Raw genomic sequence first — 19,485 nt, 5'->3', positions numbered from 1 at the left:
GCAGACCCCTCACAGAGGTCAGGGCCCCTCAGCGCTCAGCGTTTGAACTGTATTAACCTGATCCTTGAACAACTCTTGGGGCCACCACACCTGCCATGGCCAGCCACCTCAACAACGTGGATCAGTAAAAATTAGATTTTTTTGCTGTAGTGTAGATCAATAATCATACTAATAATCATTGAGGTCACTATGAGTACGATGTTGGTTGTTTCATATCAGACTGAATGTATGAGGCTCCAATATGAGGTGACAGTGCCCCAGTCCAATATGAGGTGACAGTGCCCCGGTCCAATATGAGGTGACAGTGCCACGGTCCAATATGAGGTGACAGTGCCCCAGTTCAATATGAGGTGACAGTGCCCCAGTTCAATATGAGGTGACAGTGCCCCAGTTCAATATGAGATGACAGTGCCCCAGTTCAATATGAGGCGACAGTGCCCCAGTTCAATATGAGGCAACAGTGCCCCAGTCCAATATGAGGTGACAGTGCCCCAGTCCAATATGAGGTGACAGTGCCCCAGTCCAATATGAGGTGACAGTGCCCCAGTTCAATATGAGGTGACAGTGCCCCAGTTCAATATGAGATGACAGTGCCCCAGTCCAATATGAGGTGACAGTGCCCCAGTTCAATATGAGATGACAGTGCCCCAGTTCAATATGAGGTGACAGTGCCCCAGTCCAATATGAGATGACAGTGCCCCAGTTCAATATGAGGTGACAGTGCCCCAGTCCAATATGAGGTGACGGTGCCCCAGCATCTATGCATTAGAGACGATGAGTATGGCGTGTCTCCTCTGTAATGCACAGGCAGCTCAGATTCAAACTCCCATTAGACAGCTCTGTAAGTGTTTTGATGTCAAAATGTGTTTGTTACTCGCCAAATATGGAGTTTCGCTGAGCAACTATCATAATTTACTCCTGTTACAGTCAGTATGTACTGTACTTCCAAAAAAGGTCTAAATAAAAATGTACAAGCAACTGAACAAAGATCCTATTCGGCACCTCCAATGTAAATCACTCATTACTGCCACGCTCAGGTCGGAAGTCTACACCAGCTCAATACATTTGAGGTGCCGAAGAGGCATTTTTCTTCTTCGGTTGCTTGTCCAAAACCTGTATTAAACCTTTTTTGGATACTGGGGCAGGGTGACTGCAGCAGCTGACTAATAGGTGAGAACATTTCCCCCTGGAAGTCACGTCCATAGCAATATATCTCATTAGCAGGTTCACTTAACACAATATTAAACATGTTTTACATGCTGTACAGGTCCTAATGGCTGACTTCAATATAAACTTTTGGGTCAAGATATTTTGTGCCACTTTTAGCAATAGCTTCACTGTTGGAATTGAGCTCATTGTTGCTCAATATTAAATAAACGGCTAATGAACCGTAGCATTAACTGTAGAACAGACAAACAACTTTGAGCATTATGTACAACTGGTGGGCATTAACCATCTGGGTTCACCCCTTCACTAACACACACACACACTAGCGCTGAGCAATTAACCAAAATGTCTGTTATTTAGTTGTTTTTTTAATCCTCTGAGCCAAGCATATTTATCAATTGAATGACATTTTGTCAGGGTCTTTTACAAATATGACCTCTGACTTATTCAGTGATTCCCTTAGCTTTTTAAGAACATAAATGTGGCTGTCATAGGAGGCATGTTAAAATATAGCTGTTTGTTAGTGAGGCTAAAGGGTGATCATAGATTTCCTGATCCTAAATAGGTCTCAGTTGGTTTGATGGCAGCAGTAAGATCTGTCATTCAACCAGGGCCATATGGTGTACCTTGTTACAATGGTACACAGGGAGAAGGGAGGCGTTAAATGTTCAGCGATCAATATTTATGTGACTTTAGAGGAGTCCTCCTGGATTGCAGTTGGGGCATAATTGAGGTGGTGGCCACCAAACAGCTTGTGTAGCTATTAGGTTTGTTCGCACATTTTCAACCCATTATTACAAGGGTATAGATTTCCACAGCTTCAAGGTTAATCAGGTCTGTTGGGATTGTGTTATAGCAGCCCTAGTTGATGCAGACACCTGTTTACAATGACATCCATTTTAAAGGCCAGTGGAGTCAAAAACTGGATTTTCCTGGGTATTATATTTCCACCCTATGAGGTTGGAATAATACTGTGACATTGTGAAAATGATGATAACGCCCTTTTAGTGTAAGAGCTGTTTGAAAAGATCGGCAGAAATTTCAGCCAGTTTTGGTGGGATGAAGTAACATCACCAGGCGGTAAATTAGGTAATAGACCAATAAGAAAGAGAGTTCCAAACCTCTCTGCCAATAACAAATAGTTTTCAGTTTTCCCCTCCCCACTCAGACCACTCCCAGACAGAACTAGCAAAATTCTTGAGAATTTGTATCATTAACCAGCACTGAACAATTAACTTAATCGACCAAATATTAAATTAGGATAATTTTCTCAGGGATTGATTTTGAAATTAAATTTCAACTTCAAGATAGCCGTAACTAAATAATGGTAAACTAATATTGCTTAAATTATGTTGAGCTCAGTACAATCTCGAGAGACATAAGCTACATTTAAACTAAAACCACCACCACTGCTCTGTCTATATCAGGTACTCCCATACTGGGGTATGGGTATGCACAATGTCGTAGGGGGTACACCAAATAAAATTGTGATTCACATTTAAAAAATAAAATAAAAATCTTCACATTTTCAAACAGTCCATTTATATTTTCCAACGGGGCTTTACATTTGGGTGAGTTTTTCCTCTCGCCCGAGTAGCCTCATGTCACTGCCAAAAATCTAATTAAACCATAGTCTAGTCAAACAATTAACATCCAATCATATTAACCGTTACTCTCTCGTGGGAATTCCACTATGTAGCCAAACGTAGCTGCTGTTGGTATCTGTACTGATGGCGCAAAAGCCATGACAGGGAGACACAGTGGAGTGGTAACATGTGTGCAAGCAGTTGCTCCCGACGCCACTTGGGGACACTGCAGCAACCACCGAGAGGCTCTTGCTGCCAAGGGAATTCCTGACAGCTTGAAAGACGTTTTGGACACTACAGTGAAAATGGTTAACTTAAAGCAAGGCCCCTGATCTCTCGTGTATTTTCTGCACTATGCAATGATATGGGCAGCGACCATGTAACGCTTTTACAACATACAGAAGTGCGCTGGCTATCAAGGGGCAAAGTATTGACAAAAAATGTTTTATTGAGAGACAAGCTTAATATTTTCTTTACTGAACATAATTTTCACTTGTCTGACGTCTTGCATGATGACGAGTTTCTCACACAACTGACCTGTCTGGGTTTCTCGCCTAAATGATCTGAATCTAGGATTACAGGCACTTTTCTATTCACTTATCCCCTCCAAACATTGCTTTGAGTTTGCTTATTCGTCTATAAACCTGTGAATCTCACAAAGTTGTCTAGAATCGACTCAGTATTGTGGACAATAGGAGAAAGCAAGGTGAATACTGTGGAGGTGGTGTGGCTGGTGTGGGCCTGCATAATGTGAATGGTTGGTTGTGAGTGAGGCTGGCAGAGAGAGTTCCTTTCACAGCAAGGTGAAACCCATATGTAGACAGCAGTTGTGTTGGCTGTCAGAGGAGGAACTGGATCAAACATTCATGGAAATGTACTTAATTGTTAGTGCAAAAAGAGATACAGTATTCTCAAACAATATATTTTTTCCTGTTAAAAACACAAGATTTTGGTAGCTGGTCACATAATATCACTGTGTCATATCCCATCCTTTAACACAGTGGGTCGTACTGTCACAATCTCCTTGAAATGAGAAGTGGCTGTCAGTAATTGTTGCGCTTGATTTATTACATTTCACGTAAAGATTACGATGGTAACCTCAGGGTTAAAATGCAAATTTCACCTCTAACATGACACGGTTGAGGATATTAAAGTTCAAAGGTCATACAAAGGTACCTAGATCAGCTGCTGGGGGAGGGGTCACGCTATGGTGGTTGGAGACAAGGGGCACATTCATCACTGTTTCCCTCTTGTCACCACCGCTCTTCATCAATGCGCTCATCCATGGAATGATGTTAGCCATGATAGTGTGGAGCGAGAGGGAGGGAGCCGCAGTGCAGAGGCAGGGGAAAGAGGCCGACCTTACATAGACAGACTGCAGCTGGAGAAATAAGGCTGTCTGTGAGGGATCATCTCCCAAACTGTTCTACTCCACATATGCTTTGATTAAGAGTAATGGAGGCAACACTGCGCTGGCTTTCTTTTGTCTTGCTTTTTCTTTCATTCTTTTCTTCACATCCCCAGTCACCAGAGTGGATCCTATTGAAATAGATGCCGCACAAATATATAGGCTTGTATGCTATTGTTTTTTAACAATGTAGTTTGTATTTCATGTTAGGTAAGATTGCAACGTAAGCACCACAGCTACATAGCTACTTATATGTAATTTGAAGTTATATCTAGGTTATAATGGAATGTCAGACTATATATGTGTAGGTCAACAAGTCTCGGAGACTACCAGTAAAACTGTTTAGTCTATGTGTCGGCTCTCCAGTATGTCCTGTATATGCAGGTGGACTCTGAGGACACAGCACTCCACTGCAGCACAGGGGTCATAAAGCATCCAGGGTGATAGGGATGGATGCCTTGCCATCTGTCCAATGGCACTGCCGTCCATTCTAATTCCCCTCTGCATTTGTGATATAAGGGAATTCAAATTTAATATAACATTAGCAAAACATGATCATCATTCAGATATCTATCATTGATGAGTCATATATCGCCTATATACAGTATATTGCCTACATATAACTAACATATAACTAAATGTCAAATAATTGAATACAGTAAGGCAATGTTAGTTATATGCAATTATTAAATGCTTTTAATGATTATGTTTTAGCTGTGGTGTTGTTGTGGACTTTTACGTAGGTGGAGGATTGTATTGTCAAATTTCTGGAAAACATGAATTTTGTTTTCGAACTTTAGTTTACAGTACAGCTACAAAATATATCGTGTTTTAATGGAAAAGTACTCAGAAATTACTGCTTGGCAGTCGTCCTAGACAAAATAAGGAACTAATCCTACCTGTTAACGTATGGTGGATCAGAAAGAGACAAGACATTGAGTGTAAATGCCAAATATTTCATAGGTGGGAAATCAGGAAGGGTGTTAAGCTTGTCAATAATGATACCACAACTCTGAGCCAATATGGTAGGCAACCACAACGTCTAGATCTGGGAAGGCACGCACGTCTCTTATCACAGCTCTATAATGAAATGTCAGACTATGTATATGGGAAACATAATGAAGTAAATGACTAAATGATCTGCTTCTGTAAAGCTATGAGGTTTGCTGGGTCATTGTGACAACCTGTCAGAGAAAAGTTTATTTCATGTTCTGTTCCTTAAATTAGAAGATTACAGTGCTTTACCTCCCCTGCTCTGTTCGTTACCCTGTCTCTGTTCTCTTCGCACCAACCAAGTTATTGTGTGTGTGCTTGGGTTTTAGTGTTTATCTATGGATCATTGTTAGGAAGTCCCCCCAAAAAAATTATATTTTCAGATTTTTTTCATAAATATAACTCAGTTATCAAATATTTTCCACTCATTTAGCAGATAAATAAAATTAAATCAAAGTTTATTGGTAGTGTACACAGATTTTCAGGTGTTATCAGACGTGCAGTGAAATGCTTACAGTGCTTTCGGAACGTACCCCTTGAATTTTTCCACATTTTAAAAATAAATTAAATTGGTATTTTTTTCTCATCAATCTGTGCACAATAGCCCATAATCACAAAGCAAAAAAGAAATTAAAATATCCAATTTGCATAAGTATTCAGACCCTTTACTCAGTACTTTGTTGAAGCACCTCTGGCAGCGATTACAGCGTCGAGTCTTCTTGGATATGACGCTACAAGATTGGCACACCTGTATTTGCAGAGTTTCTCCCATTCTTCTCTGCAGATCCTCTCAAGCTCTCAGGTTGGATGGGGAGCGTCACTGCACAGCTATTTTCAGTTCTCTCCAGAGATGTTCGATCGGGTTCAAGTCCGGGCTCTGGCTGGGCCACTCAAGGACATTCAGAAACTTGTCCCGAAGCCACTCCTGCGTTGTGTTGGCTGTGTGCTTAGGGTTGTTGTCCTGTTGGAAGGTGAACCTTTGCCCCAGTCTGAGGTCCTGAGCGCTCTAGAGCAGGTTCTCATCAAGGATCTCTCTGTACTTTCCTCAGTTCATCTTCCCCTCGATCCTGACTGGTCTCCCAGTCACTGCCGCTGAAAAACCATGCTTCACTGTAGTGATGGTGCCAGATTTCCTCCAGACGTGACACTTGGCATTCAGGCCAAAGAGTTCAATCTTGGTTTCATCAGACCAGATAATCTGGTTTCTCATGGTCTGAGAGTCTTTAGGTGCCTTCCATTTAAGAATAATGGAGGCCACTATGTTTTTTGGGACCTTCAATGCTGCAGACATTTTTGGTACCCTTCCCCAGATCTGTGCCTCGACACAATCCTGTCTCGGAGCTCTATGGACAATTCCTTCATACTAATGGCATGGTTTTTGCTCTGACATGCACTGTCAACTGTGGGACCTATAGACAGGTGTGTGCCTTTCCAAACCGTGTCCAATCAATTGAATTTACCACAGGTGGACTCCAATCAAGTTGTACAAACATATCAATGATGATCAATGGAAACAGGATGCTCCTGAGCTCAATTTCAGGTCTTATAGCAAAAGGTCTGAAGCAACATCTAATGGAATGCCTTCCCAGAAGAGTGGAGGCTGTTATAGCAGCAAAGGGGGGACCACTTACGTATTAATGCCCATGATTTTTGAATGAGATGTTTGACAAGCAGATGTCCACATACTTTTGGTCATGTTATGTGTGTAACGACGTTCGTCTGTAGGCGGAGAAGCGGACCAAAAAGCAGCGTGGTGGTTATTCATGTTCTTTAATGGAAAACTGAACGATACATGAAATAACTCAAATCTACAAAACAACAAACGGAACGTGAAAACCTATACAGCCTATCCTGTGACAACAAACACAGTGACAGGAACAATCACCCACAAACACACAGTGAAACCCAGGCTACCTAAGTATGATTCTCAATCAGAGACAACTAACGACACCTGCCTCTGATTGAGAACCATACTAGGCCGAAAACATAGAAATGCCCCAAAACATAGAAAAACAAACATAGACTGCCCACCCAACTCACGCCCTGACCATACTAAATAAATACAAAACAACAGAAATAGAGGTCAGAACGTGACAATGTGTCTATATCACTGCCTCATTGCCTGCATCCGTAATGGGTCTGCGGTCAAACGACCACCCTACATCACTGTCAAAAGCTCCCTAAAACACTTCAGCGAGCAGGCCTTTCTAATCGACCTGGCCGGGGTATCCTGGAATGATATTGACCTCATCCCATCAGTAGAGGATGCCTGGTTATTCTTTAAAAGTGCCTTCCTCACCATCTAAAATAAGCATGCTCCATTCAAAAAATGTAGAACCAGGAACAGATATAGCCCTTGGTTCACTCCAGACCTGACTGCCCTTGACCAGCACAAAAACATCCTGTGGCGTACTACATTAGCACCAAATAGCCCCCATGATATGCAACTTTTCAGGGAAGTTAGTTACCAAAATACACAGGCAGTTAGGAAAGCTAAGGCTAGCTTTTTCAAACAGAAATGTGCATCCTGTAGCACAAACTCAAAAAAGTTCTGGGACACTGTAAAGTCCATGGAGAATAAGAGCACCTCCTCCCACCTGCCCACTGTCTTGAGGCTAGGAAACACTGTCACCACTGATAAATCCACTATAATTGAGAATTTCAATAAGCATTTTTCTACGGCTGGCCATGCTTTCCACATGGCTACCCCTACCCCAGTCAACTGCCCGGCATCCCCCACAGCAACTTGCCCAAGCCTCCCCCATTTCTCCTTCACCCAGATAGGCCATGTTCTGAAAGAGCTGCAAAATCTGGACCCCTACAAATCAGCTGGGCTAGACAATCTGGACCCTCTCTTTCTAAAATGATCTGCCGAAATTGTTGCAACTCATATTACTAGCCTGTTCAACATCTCTTTCATATCGTCTGAGATTCACAAAGATTGGAAAGCTGCCACGATCATCCCCCTCTTCAAAGGGGGAGACACTCTAGACCCAAACTGCTACAGACCTATATCTATACTACCCTGCCTTTCTAAGGTCTTCGAAAGCCAAGATAACAAACAGATTCATCAAATCAAAGTTTATTTGTCACGTGCTCTGAATACAACAGGTAGACAACAGGTAGACCTTACAGTGAAATGCTTACTTGCAGGCTCTAACCAATAGTGCGAAAAAAAACAACTAAAAATACATTTGAAAATAAGAGTAGCAATAAGTCAGGCTTATTTTTATTTATTTATTTTTATTAAATTTATTTCACCTGTCACGAATATTACCGAAGGTGGCTCCCCTTCTTGTTCGGGTGGCGCTCGCCGGTCTACTAGCTGCCACCGATCCTTTGTTCCGTGTTCGTTTGGTTTTGTCTGATTGTTTTCACCTGTTCATTGTTTGGTTGTTAGGGTGGTGTTATTTAAGTTTGTTTAGCCCGCTTCTGCTTGTTCTTCTGTATTTGTGAGAGGTGTTAGTGTTTTGTTGGGTTTTCTCGCTGTCCTGGTATTTTTACCTAAGGGTACTTATTGTAGTAATATTGTAGCCTGTGTTGGGTATAACTATTTTGTTCTTTTTGATTTTGGACATTAAAGCGTGTTTTTCCCCGCATCCTTTGCTCTCTGCGCCTGACTCCACACCCATTCACTCATTGAGCATTACATCACCTTTATTTAACCAGGTAAGCTAGTTGAGAACAAGTTATCATTTACAACTACGACCTGGCCAAGATAAAGCAAAGTAGTGCGACAGAAACAACAACACAGAGTTACACACGGAATAAACAAGCGTACAGTCAACACAATAGAGAAAAAAGAAAGTCTAAATACATATATATATTGAGGTAGTATGTACATGTAGGTATGGTTAAAGTGACTATGCATATATGATGAACAGAGAGTAGCAGTAGTGTAAAAAGAGGGGTTTGTGGGTGGTGGGACACAATGCAAATAGCCTGGTTAGCCAATGTGCGGGAGCACTGGTTGGTCGGGCCAATTGAGGTAGTATGTACATGAATGTATAGTTAAAGTGACTATGCATATGAGATTAACAGAGAGTAGCAGCAGCGTAATAGAGGGCAGGGGGGGGCACACAATGCATATAGTCCGGGTAACCATTTGGTTACCTGTTCAGGAGTCTTATGGCTTGGGGGTAAAAACCTTTTTGTCCTAGACTTGGAACTCTGGTTACGCTTGCCATGTGGTAGTAGAGAGAACAGTCTATGACTGGGGTGGCTGGGATCTTTGACAATTTTTAGGGCCTTCCTCTGACACCGCCTGGTGTAGAGGTCCTGGATGGCAGGCAGCTTTGCCCCAGTGATGTACTGGGCCGTACGCACTACCCTCTGAAGTGTCTTGCGGTCGGAGGCCGAGCAATTGCCGTACCAGGAAGTGATGCAACCGGTCAGGATGCTCTCGATGTTGCAGTTGTAGAACCTTTTGAGGATCTCAGGACAAATGCCAATTCTTTTTAGTTTCCTGAGGGGAATAGGCTGTGTCGTGCCCTCTTCACGACTGTCTTGGTGTGTTTGAACCATTCTAGTTTGTTACCGACCATTTAAAATCCCACTGTACCTTCTCCGCTATGCAATCTGGTTTCAGAGCTGGTCATGGGTGCACCTCAGCCACTCTCAAGGCCCTAAACAACAACATAACGGCCATCGATAAGAGACATTACTGTGCAGCCATATTCATTGACCTGGCCAAGGCTTTCGACTCTGTCAATCACCACATTCTTATCGGTAGACTCATCAGCCTTGGTTTCTCAAATGACTGCCTCACCTGGTTCACCAACTACTTCTCTGATAGAGTTCAGTGTGTCAAATCGGAGGGCCGGTTGTCTGGACCTCTGGCAGTCTCTATGGGGGTGCCACAGGGTTCAATTCTCAGGCCGACTCTCTTCTCTGTATACATCAATGATGTCGCTCTTGCTGCTGGTGATTGTCTGATCCACCTCTACGCAGACGACACCATTCTGTATACTTCTGGCCCTGCTTTGGACACTGTGTTAACTAACCTCCAGACCAGCATCAATACCATACAACTCTCCTTCTGTTGCCTCCAACTGCTCTTAAATGCAAGTAAAACTAAATGCATGCTCTTCAACCAATTGCTGCCCGCACCTGCCCGCCCGTCCAGCATCACTACTCCAGATGGTTCTGACTTAGAATATGTGGACAACCACAAATACCTAGGTTTCTGGTTAGACTGTAAACTCTCCTTCCAGACTCACATTAAGCATCTCCAATCCATAATTAAATCTAGAATTGGCTTCCTATTTCGCAACAAAGCATCCTTCACTCATGCTGCTAAACATACCCTCGTAAAACTGACCATCCTACCGATCCCCGACATCGGCGATGTAATTTACAAAATAGCCTCCAACACTCTACTCAACAAATTGGATGCAGTCTATCACAGTGCCATCCATTTTGTCACCAAAGCCCCATATACTACCCACCATTGCACCTGTACGCTCTCGTTGGCTGGCCCTCGCTTCATACTCGTCGCCAAACCCACTGGCTCCAGGTCATCTACAAGTCTCTGCTAGGTAAAGCCCCACCTTATCTCAGCTCACTGGTCACCATAGCAGCACCCACCCATAGCATGCGCTCCAGCAGGTACAGTATATCTCACTAGTCACACCCAAACCTCCCTCCCTTATCTTACCTCATTTGCACACACTATATCTAGACTTTTTCTACTGTATTATTGACTGTATGTTTGTTTATTCCATGTGTAACTCTGTGTTGTTGTATGTGTCAAACTGTTTGCTTTATTCTTGGCCAGGTCGCAGTTGTAAATGAGAACTTGTTCTCAACTAGTCTACCTGGTTAAATAAAGGTGGAAAAAATATATATAAATAAACATGTATGTGTTTATATACTCTATATATACTGTATATACACTTGACGTCGGGAGTTTACATACACTTAGGTTGGAGTCATTTAAACTTGTTTTCCAACCACTCCACACATTTCTTGTTCACTAACTGTGGTTTTGGCAAATCGGTTAGGGCATCTACTTTGTGCATGACACAAGTAATTTTTCCAGCAATTGTTTACAGACAGATTATTTCACTTATAATTCACTGTATCACAATTCCAGTGGTTCAGAAGTTTACATACACTAAGTTGACTGTGCCTTTAAACAGCTTTTAAAGTTAATTATGTCATTTTCTGGAAAACACTATGGGGTCACGTAGCCGTCATACCGCTCACTAGAGATCAACGTACTTTGGTGCGAAAAGTGCAAATAAATCCCAGAACAACAGCAAAGGACCTTGTGAAGATGCTGGAGGAAGCAGGTAAAATAGTATCAATGTCCCCAGTAAAACGAGGCCTATATCGACATAACCTGAATGGCCGCTAAGCAAGGAAGAAGCCACTGCTCCAAAACCGCCATAAAAAAGCCAAACTACGGTTTGCAACTGCATATGGGGACAAAAATGCTTACTTTTTGGAGAAATGTCCTCTGGTCTGATGAAACAAAAATAGAACTGTTTGGCTATAATGACCATCGTTATGTTTGGAGGAAAAAGGGGGATGCTTGCAAGCCGAAGAGCACATCCCAAACATGAAGCACGGGGGTTGCAGCATCATGTTGTGGGATGCTTTGCTGCAGGAGGGGCTGGTGCCCTTCAGAAAAAAGATTGCATCATGAGGATGTAAAATTATGTGGATATATTGAAGCAACATCTCAAGACATCAGTCAGGAAGTTGAAGCTTGGTCGCAAATGGGTCTTTCAAATGGACAATGACCCCAACTATCCTTCCAAAGTGGTGGCAAAATGGCTTAAGGACAACAAAGTCAAGGTATTGGAGTGGCCATCACAAAGCCCTGACCTCAATCCTATAGAAAATGTGTGGGCAGAATTGAAAAAGCATGTGTGAGCAAGGAGGCTTACAAACTAGACTCAGTTACACCAGCTCTGTCTGGAGGAATGGGCCAAAATTCACCAAACCTTTTTTGGGAAGCTTGTGGAAGGCTACCCAAAATGTTTGACCCAAGTTAAACAATTTAAAGGCAATTCTACCAAATACTAATTGAGAGTATGTAAGCTTCTGACCCACTGGGAATGTGATGAAAGAAATAAAAGCTGAAATAAATCATTCTTTCTACTATTATTCTGACATTTCACATTGTTAAAATAAAGTGGTGATCCTACCTTACCTAAGACAGGTAATTTTTACTCGGATTAAATGTCAGTTATTGTGAAAAACTGAGTTTCAATGTATTTATGTAGGGTGTATGTTAACTTCCGACTTCAACTGTATAGAATGTATGGGCACTATATGAATAGAACATGTGTACAGCAGTAGTTATATAGGATGAATCATGACTAGAATACAGCATATACAGATAAAGTGGGTAAACAGTATGTAAACATAATTTTGACCTGTGTTCAATGACTCTGTACACAGGGCAGCAGTGGTGTCTAAGGTGCAGGGTAGAATACCATAGGGTAGTCGGCTAGTGAAAATGTCTAAGGTCAATTTTCTAAGGTCTATTTCACTTTTCCTCTCTATTTCCTCAGTCTAATAAAGTTGTTGCAACAGTATCATACTTTGGTAAGCAGTTAAAAGAAACCCTTGTGCTCCTCAGACCCTGAAGGACTCCACCCTTGTATTTTCTCAGACGCTGAAGGACCCCACCCTTGCAGCGAGAAAAGATTTCCAGAGGGAGGCGGAACTATTGACCAACCTGCAGCACGAGCACATTGTCAAGTTCTACGGTGTGTGTGTGGATGGAGACCCCCTCATCATGGTCTTTGAGTACATGAAGCACGGAGACCTCAATAAGTTCCTCAGGTAAGTTGTGTCAACTAAATGCACAGTAAGATATGCTCAACTCTTCCTAATTTTGGGTAAATTAGTATTTGGAGTAATACAAGCTGCCAACTGAGAAATACTTTTCTGGTGAGTGTTGTTGGATGTTAAAGATTTTTCCGTTGAATAAAGCAGTGACGTGTAGAATAAATTTGACGTGCTCAACTCTTACTCAGTTCTGTCTTTGGGTGCTGTAGCCCAGACTTTTCTGATGTGTGCTGTTGGAATTGCTAAGTTTACTCAGTTGAATAAAGCAGTGACGTGTGGGATAAACAAGACGTGCTCAACTCTTATGTCTATAAATGTGTCTTTGGTGTAGCCTATGAGTTATAAAAACTGTCAACTGAGAAACATACTTTATATGTGTTTTTGGAACTGTGGAAGTTTACTCAGCTTAATTGAAACGTGTGTGGAAGCATCTCCCCCTGTTTACCAACCACAAGTGTCTATAGACTCAACAATTAATGGCAGGCTGACTGCACCCCACTAGTGATGTACTGTGCTGGTCCACATTACGCTAACCGGAATAACTATCCTCAGTGTTAGAGTTAACGTCATACAATAAATACTTTGGCCAGCAATATAATATATGTGATCATTTCCAAAGATGAAACCAGTTCCTGTCTATTTCCTCATCATTTCTACATGTAGTGTAGTAGAACAGCCACAACCCTGCAGGTTTCACCGCAAGCATCAGGCTGTGATTGATGGATGGCTTCCCCTCAGAGAAATGTTGTAGCGTACAAGAAACAGGAGGGGTAATACAATGTTTTTGTTGTTTTCCACTAGACCTGTCACCCAGTACCAGCAGCAGCGACTTCCTATTCACTACACTGTAGATTAAGTAGAGATAACCTGTTAGGGTAAAACCACAAAATGCTGTGTGTAACGGCTGTCTGTTGACTGAGCCTCCACGGACTAGGGAAGCTGGGACTCAGAATTCAAATGAGACAGCTGATCTCCTTTATGATTGGATGTTATTGAGCCCCTGGATGCTTGGCAGTGGCAGGGAACATTGGTGCTCAATAGCAGAGGCAGAGTAGATAGACGTCTGCTGCTTGCTGATGGCTTTATACATGCAAATGTCATGACAGTTATAGCATTTCCATTCAATTGTTCTGCATTCATTAATACAGAAGAGCTCTTGTTGGTTTTGCACCTAGTGGCCCTGGTACGGTAATGACGTGGCCCATGTTCCTGTCTCAATTAAAGTTTGAATGTAAAACACCATGAATCTCATGTCCAATCTATTACAACTGAAGAACATACCACTGTCATATACTATGCTGAGCTAAAATCCATTATAAAATGTAATGTGGAGTAAGAATATGGTGATTGAGATAAGATTCTCCCTCCCTCCCTCCCTTATTTCTCCATCCACAGAGCTCATGGGCCTGATGCGTTGATCCTGGTTGACGGACAGTCGCTGCAGACCAATGGGGAGCTGGGCTTGTCTCAGATGCTGCACATTGCCACTCAGATTGCCGCAGGGATGATGTACCTGGCCTCCCAGCACTTTGTGCACCGTGACTTAGCCACTCGGAACTGCCTGGTGGGCAACGGCCTGCTGGTTAAGATTGGTGACTTTGGAATGTCCAGGGACATCTACAGCACGGATTACTACCGGGTAAGCACCTACAGTATGTATTTTGCATAATAAAATATTTGTTCCATATTATTCATGTATTTGTAAGTACCTTCATAATCAAGCTAACCTAAAGATGTCTTTCGGCGTCAACCTCAGTGTTTTTGCTTTAGTGAACAGGTGGTGTTTTGACACAGTGGGCTGGAAGGTGTGGTGTTCACTCTGCATTCACCTCCATTCCTCATGATTGTGTGTTATCTTTTCCTTTATAGATGCCTGAACTCTTTACCTTTACTAATGCTAGGAAATGTACAAGGAAAGTGATGCATGCTCAATATAATGATGTCTATTGGGTCGTTCCAAGAATAGAGGGCCTTTTGTGTCCCTTTGATATTTTAGTAGAATTTGTGCACCAATATTTAATTTAAAAGCCTGTTATATTAAGTGAAGTGTCCTTTAATGTGGACCACATGGAAAATGCTATAAATCTGAATTTTAGTATGACTTGCTAAAGTCATATTAAAAATAGTCAAATCATAGTAGTCAAATCATAGTAGTCAATTCATAATGTAAAGGCGGGTGAGCTGATCCTACTCTTTTTGGCCATTTTCTGGTGTTACACATAGACAGTCTAGAAATGTTTTGTGAAGCTTGTATTCAATTGACACTGTACACAACAAGCTTTATTCCTCCTGTCACAAGTGGATTTATGGCTGATTTAAGGTAAAATCGTCAACCCTGTTAAGTTTAACCGTGTTACTTTATTTAGCACTTAATAGTGGCTCTTAATGGTCCTTTTTTTACTTAACCTCTTGAGAAGGTAAAACATGTTTATTAAGTTGAACGTGTGCTCTTTATGACAGAATGTTAAAATTAGGTGAACTTCACCAAGTTACACTACCCAAAAGGTACTCAAATGGTGGAACGACCCTATTAGTAAACATGTGTCAGGTGTAGGGCAGAACCATTCTTGCTGTATTCTGTTGTTTGTTGTCTCTGAGACACGATGACCAGACTGAATATAGAGCTCTTGTCCCAGTCTATAATGGACTTGCTGAAGCTGTGCAGACATCACAAAGGGATTATTACTGTGGTACATCGGATTTTCACTAGATACAGACTATAATTGCCATTGTGGAAAATATGTTACATTTGCAGTAAATGTCAAATAGTCCATTGAGTCTCCTCCCACTTAATGTATTCTGCAGGCTACTTTTCCTAAGTGGTACCTCTAATAGCTGATTTCTCTTTGCAACACACAGCTCAGTAAAATACATGTCTCAATAAGGTGTCAAAGAGACCAGGAAGTGATGTAAATTAAGGCAATATGCTTGACTTTCATTGTGTAATTACTGTTCCAACCACTTCTGTTCTTTACTGCAACAGCTTTCATGTTGCTTTTCTCCTTTTAGATACTAACACGAGTAAGTTAAAGTAAGAAAATCTCAACATCATAGGCATACAGGTACAGATGGTCATCAGTGGAGTAGCCTGTGAGAGAGAGATGTCTGATTCACCATCAGACTACTAACAGGACTGCTGGACTGCCCCCTATTGGTATGCTGGTCTGGCAATGGACTGTGGGCCTTGGCCATTTTAGGCCTGGGCATCTCTGCCAGAACAGGCCTGGTGTATGGTCCACTGACAGAGAGATTAGGAGGTCGTAACTGCATTGGACACATTCCCTTTTGTTGAGTGATTTATAAATCGGGGTGGCAGCCAGGAACACATCTCCCTGACACTGGTCACATATTGACATCCGCTCCTCTCCTCTCCTCAAGGAGAACCAACCAAGAAAACTGCCCTCCAGGGATATGACACAGTAAGCAAAAGCACGGTCTGAGCTGGGTTCTCACAGGCAGCATATCTGACAGCCCCCATCTGTATATGAAAGTGATGCCTGGGCTCCCCAATGCCAAATTAGCTGTTGGTTCTCAGTTTGCAGGTATGGCACTGTGTTTGTGAACTAAGGAGTGGACAATGACAACTTGATATCACATCACAGAGGAATGCATTCTGCAGGCTAGATGTGGTATTATTATACATAATCAATACTGAATACCTGGTCGCTGGATAACTAACTATACTGGGTCTGTAATTACATTACACCCCCTCAACAGCCGCTGTTAGCAAGCTGTAATGTTAATCCAACAATCCAATGACAATGTTCCAAGTTAGGAAAGGTATATAGCAGATTCGTTATTATGCTTAATTTGCCTTTAGACTCCAACAACATTGATGGACAGTATGGAAAATGTATTGACAGTTGCTTCAATCAATGCATATGTTATCGTCAGTCTATTAGCAATATTTAAATGTCTCACTATATGCTAATTGTGCTATGCTTTGAGATTGTGGTGGAGTTTTAGTTGTCACCATGCCAGTTTGAATTCTGCTCCAAGGGAAGCCCACACTCTGATTTATATGCTTCCACGGTCCTCCGTTCAACCCCAGACTGAATTGAGGGTGGTGCTTGCCAGGGAGAAGCCATTAAGATTAATTGAAATTCAATCAATTCATTTAATCTCCCAGCACACACACACAAACACATGAACAAGTTCACAAATACTCTGCCTCCAAGAAGCAGACCCAGTCCCCTAAGACAGACCGAGCTAGCATAACAAACACAGATCTGTCATTCTATGAATTATGCAAATATCATAGAACCGTGGTAAGTTTTCAAAAACGATATGTGAATTTGGATCATCCTCCTGTTCTACTCTCTCTATGTTTTGGACACCAGCCTGCATTATGGAGCGGTGTACCTACTCATGTAGTGCCAACAACATTAGTCTGGTGAGGAACAATCTGTCCACATAAAGAAGTCAATGAATGGAAAGGGTGTCAGGTCATTGCAGCAGGGAAAACAATTCACTTCAGAGTCCCTTACAAATGTAGTATGTAGGAGAAGGTACTTCCCCGGGCATTCCGACATGTTCCCTGTCAAGTATTGATAATGAGGTAGAGCTGGGGATGTATCAGGAGATGGGATAGTAGGGTAGAGCTATGGCAGTGGTGGAGTTTCAAGGTAAGACAATTTAAGTTGATGTTACAGTGAACATTGGGGTTGTAGTGTGTGTATTGTATGATAGACAAATACCCCTTTCTCTAATAGTCCTGGAACGTATTAAAACTCTTAGAACTGCTTTGGCTTCACATTTTACTATCGGATACCCTTTTCTGCACAGTACAGACACACATTTGAAATCTGCATCCCCCTTATTTATAATTAGATGTGGTTCATTTATATGATTGAACATGAATACATTTGATTTTTGAAACAGCCTTTTTCTCTTTTCAGCTTGGAAGAAGATCAGTAGAGTGTGGTAGTGGCGTTAGGGTTCCATATTCACACAGGCTTTATGGGACGTGGTCCAGCAGACATTTTACCATAATCTCATTAATAAACCGTCATAAATCTTAAAAAAGCAGAGCAGGCGGACAAGGAGGAGGAGGAGGAGGAGGGGGAGAAGGAAGGGGTGAGTATATTGGAGATGTAAAACGGAACAACTTATTATAATGTTCAGTGGGCCAAATTTAACAAAGATAAACCAACAATACATAATTTACCTGAAGGAAACTGATGCTATAATATACTGTTATTATCGATGGCAGACATGGTAGACTGGTCCTTTATAGCTACAGTATCAGCAATGTGGGAATGTAATGTAATGTTAACTTCTTTGTATTCACATGCTCAGTCAATACATTGACCCATAGTGAGTTCAGTGCCAATGAGCTCTGTAATTAATATGCAGCTACCACTTAAGAGTTGAAAGTAACAATAATCAGACATCCCCTATTGAAATGGCACTCTTGTTCAACCCTTCCACGGATGTGATTATACACAGTGTAATTGACATGATTAGGAAAAAGATTTAGAAACAATCCAGTTGAGTTAAAGACGAGGGCACAGATAATTAATGACTCATTGTTTTAATCGATTAATATCTGGCAGTGGGAAGGGAAGGCTGAAGGGAAGACTTCATTTATGTTGCTGCATGGCTTGAAGCTGTCAAACTTCTTTAATGGATCCTTTTTCCTTCCCTCTCTTGGCTCCATCTTCTTTTCCTCCTCCCAGCTGAGCCTCATTTGACTCTTCTTCATCTTCTGTGTTACAGGGCTGTGTAGGTTTCCCTTCTTCTCAAATATTTTATAAGAAAAATACACGTTTAAAATAAATAAATGAATAAATAAAATAAACTAGAAAAGACCATCTAGAAGTATTCAAAATGTGTCTTCTGCATGCCTTTTGGTGAATATGTCATTTTCTTTGACATGTACAATTGTTTTCTTTTTCAGTTGTTTTAAATCCAGTTAGCCCAGGTCCATAACACTGTGCTGACATCTGTTGTTCTCTCTCTCTCTCTCTCTCTCTCTCTCTCTCTCTTTCTCTCTCTCTTTCTCTCTCTCTCTCTCTCTCTCTCTCCCTCCATATCTCTGTCTCTCTCTTGCTCTCTTTCTCTCCCTCCATATCTCTCCCTCTTGCTCTCTCCCTCCATATCTCTCCCTCTGTCTTTCTATCTCTCTCTCTCCCTCCATGTCTCTCTCTATCTCTCTCTCTCTGACAGGTGGGAGGCCACACCATGCTGCCCATCCGCTGGATGCCCCCTGAGAGCATAATGTATAGGAAGTTCACCACAGAGAGCGACGTGTGGAGCTTCGGTGTCATCCTCTGGGAGATCTTCACCTACGGGAAGCAGCCATGGTTTCAACTGGCCAACAACGAGGTACTGTAGCACACCCATCTTTTGTATTCTGCTCTTTTTCTGAAAAACAGAAATGAAAATAAGCAACATAACCACACAGTGCAATAATGTGCATTCGACAGTTGTTGCTTCCTCGGCAAAGACTACCATTCAACAGTCACACTCATACTAAAACCACATCAGTGGATAATCAGGGCCAGTGATTCATAACGCTCTTACTAA

The 19,485-nt window shown here is 41.9% G+C and overlaps 1 protein-coding gene across 2 annotated transcripts in view; it reads left to right on the top strand.

Moving 5' to 3' along the window:
* LOC110510575 (NT-3 growth factor receptor) overlaps window positions 1–19,485 on the top strand; it is a 307,800-nt gene that overhangs the window by 283,163 nt on the left and 5,152 nt on the right. Inside the window, exons 14-16 of one of the 2 annotated variants that reach the window (XM_021592045.3) lie at window positions 12,779–12,951; window positions 14,353–14,596; window positions 19,126–19,284. In XM_021592045.3, coding sequence (XP_021447720.1) covers window positions 12,779–12,951; window positions 14,353–14,596; window positions 19,126–19,284 — 576 coding nt within the window. Of the gene's footprint in view, window positions 1–12,745; window positions 12,952–14,352; window positions 14,597–19,125; window positions 19,285–19,485 lie in introns of both variants that reach the window. The other variant, XM_021591958.3, reaches the window with a different exon arrangement.

This window comes from Oncorhynchus mykiss, chromosome 1, assembly GCF_057628025.1.
Source record: "Oncorhynchus mykiss isolate SJ-2025 chromosome 1, ASM5762802v1, whole genome shotgun sequence".
Classification (NCBI taxonomy): Eukaryota; Metazoa; Chordata; class Actinopteri; order Salmoniformes; family Salmonidae; genus Oncorhynchus; species Oncorhynchus mykiss.
Note: the sequence above shows the minus strand (reverse complement) of the source record. Positions and strands in the feature narration are given on the sequence as shown.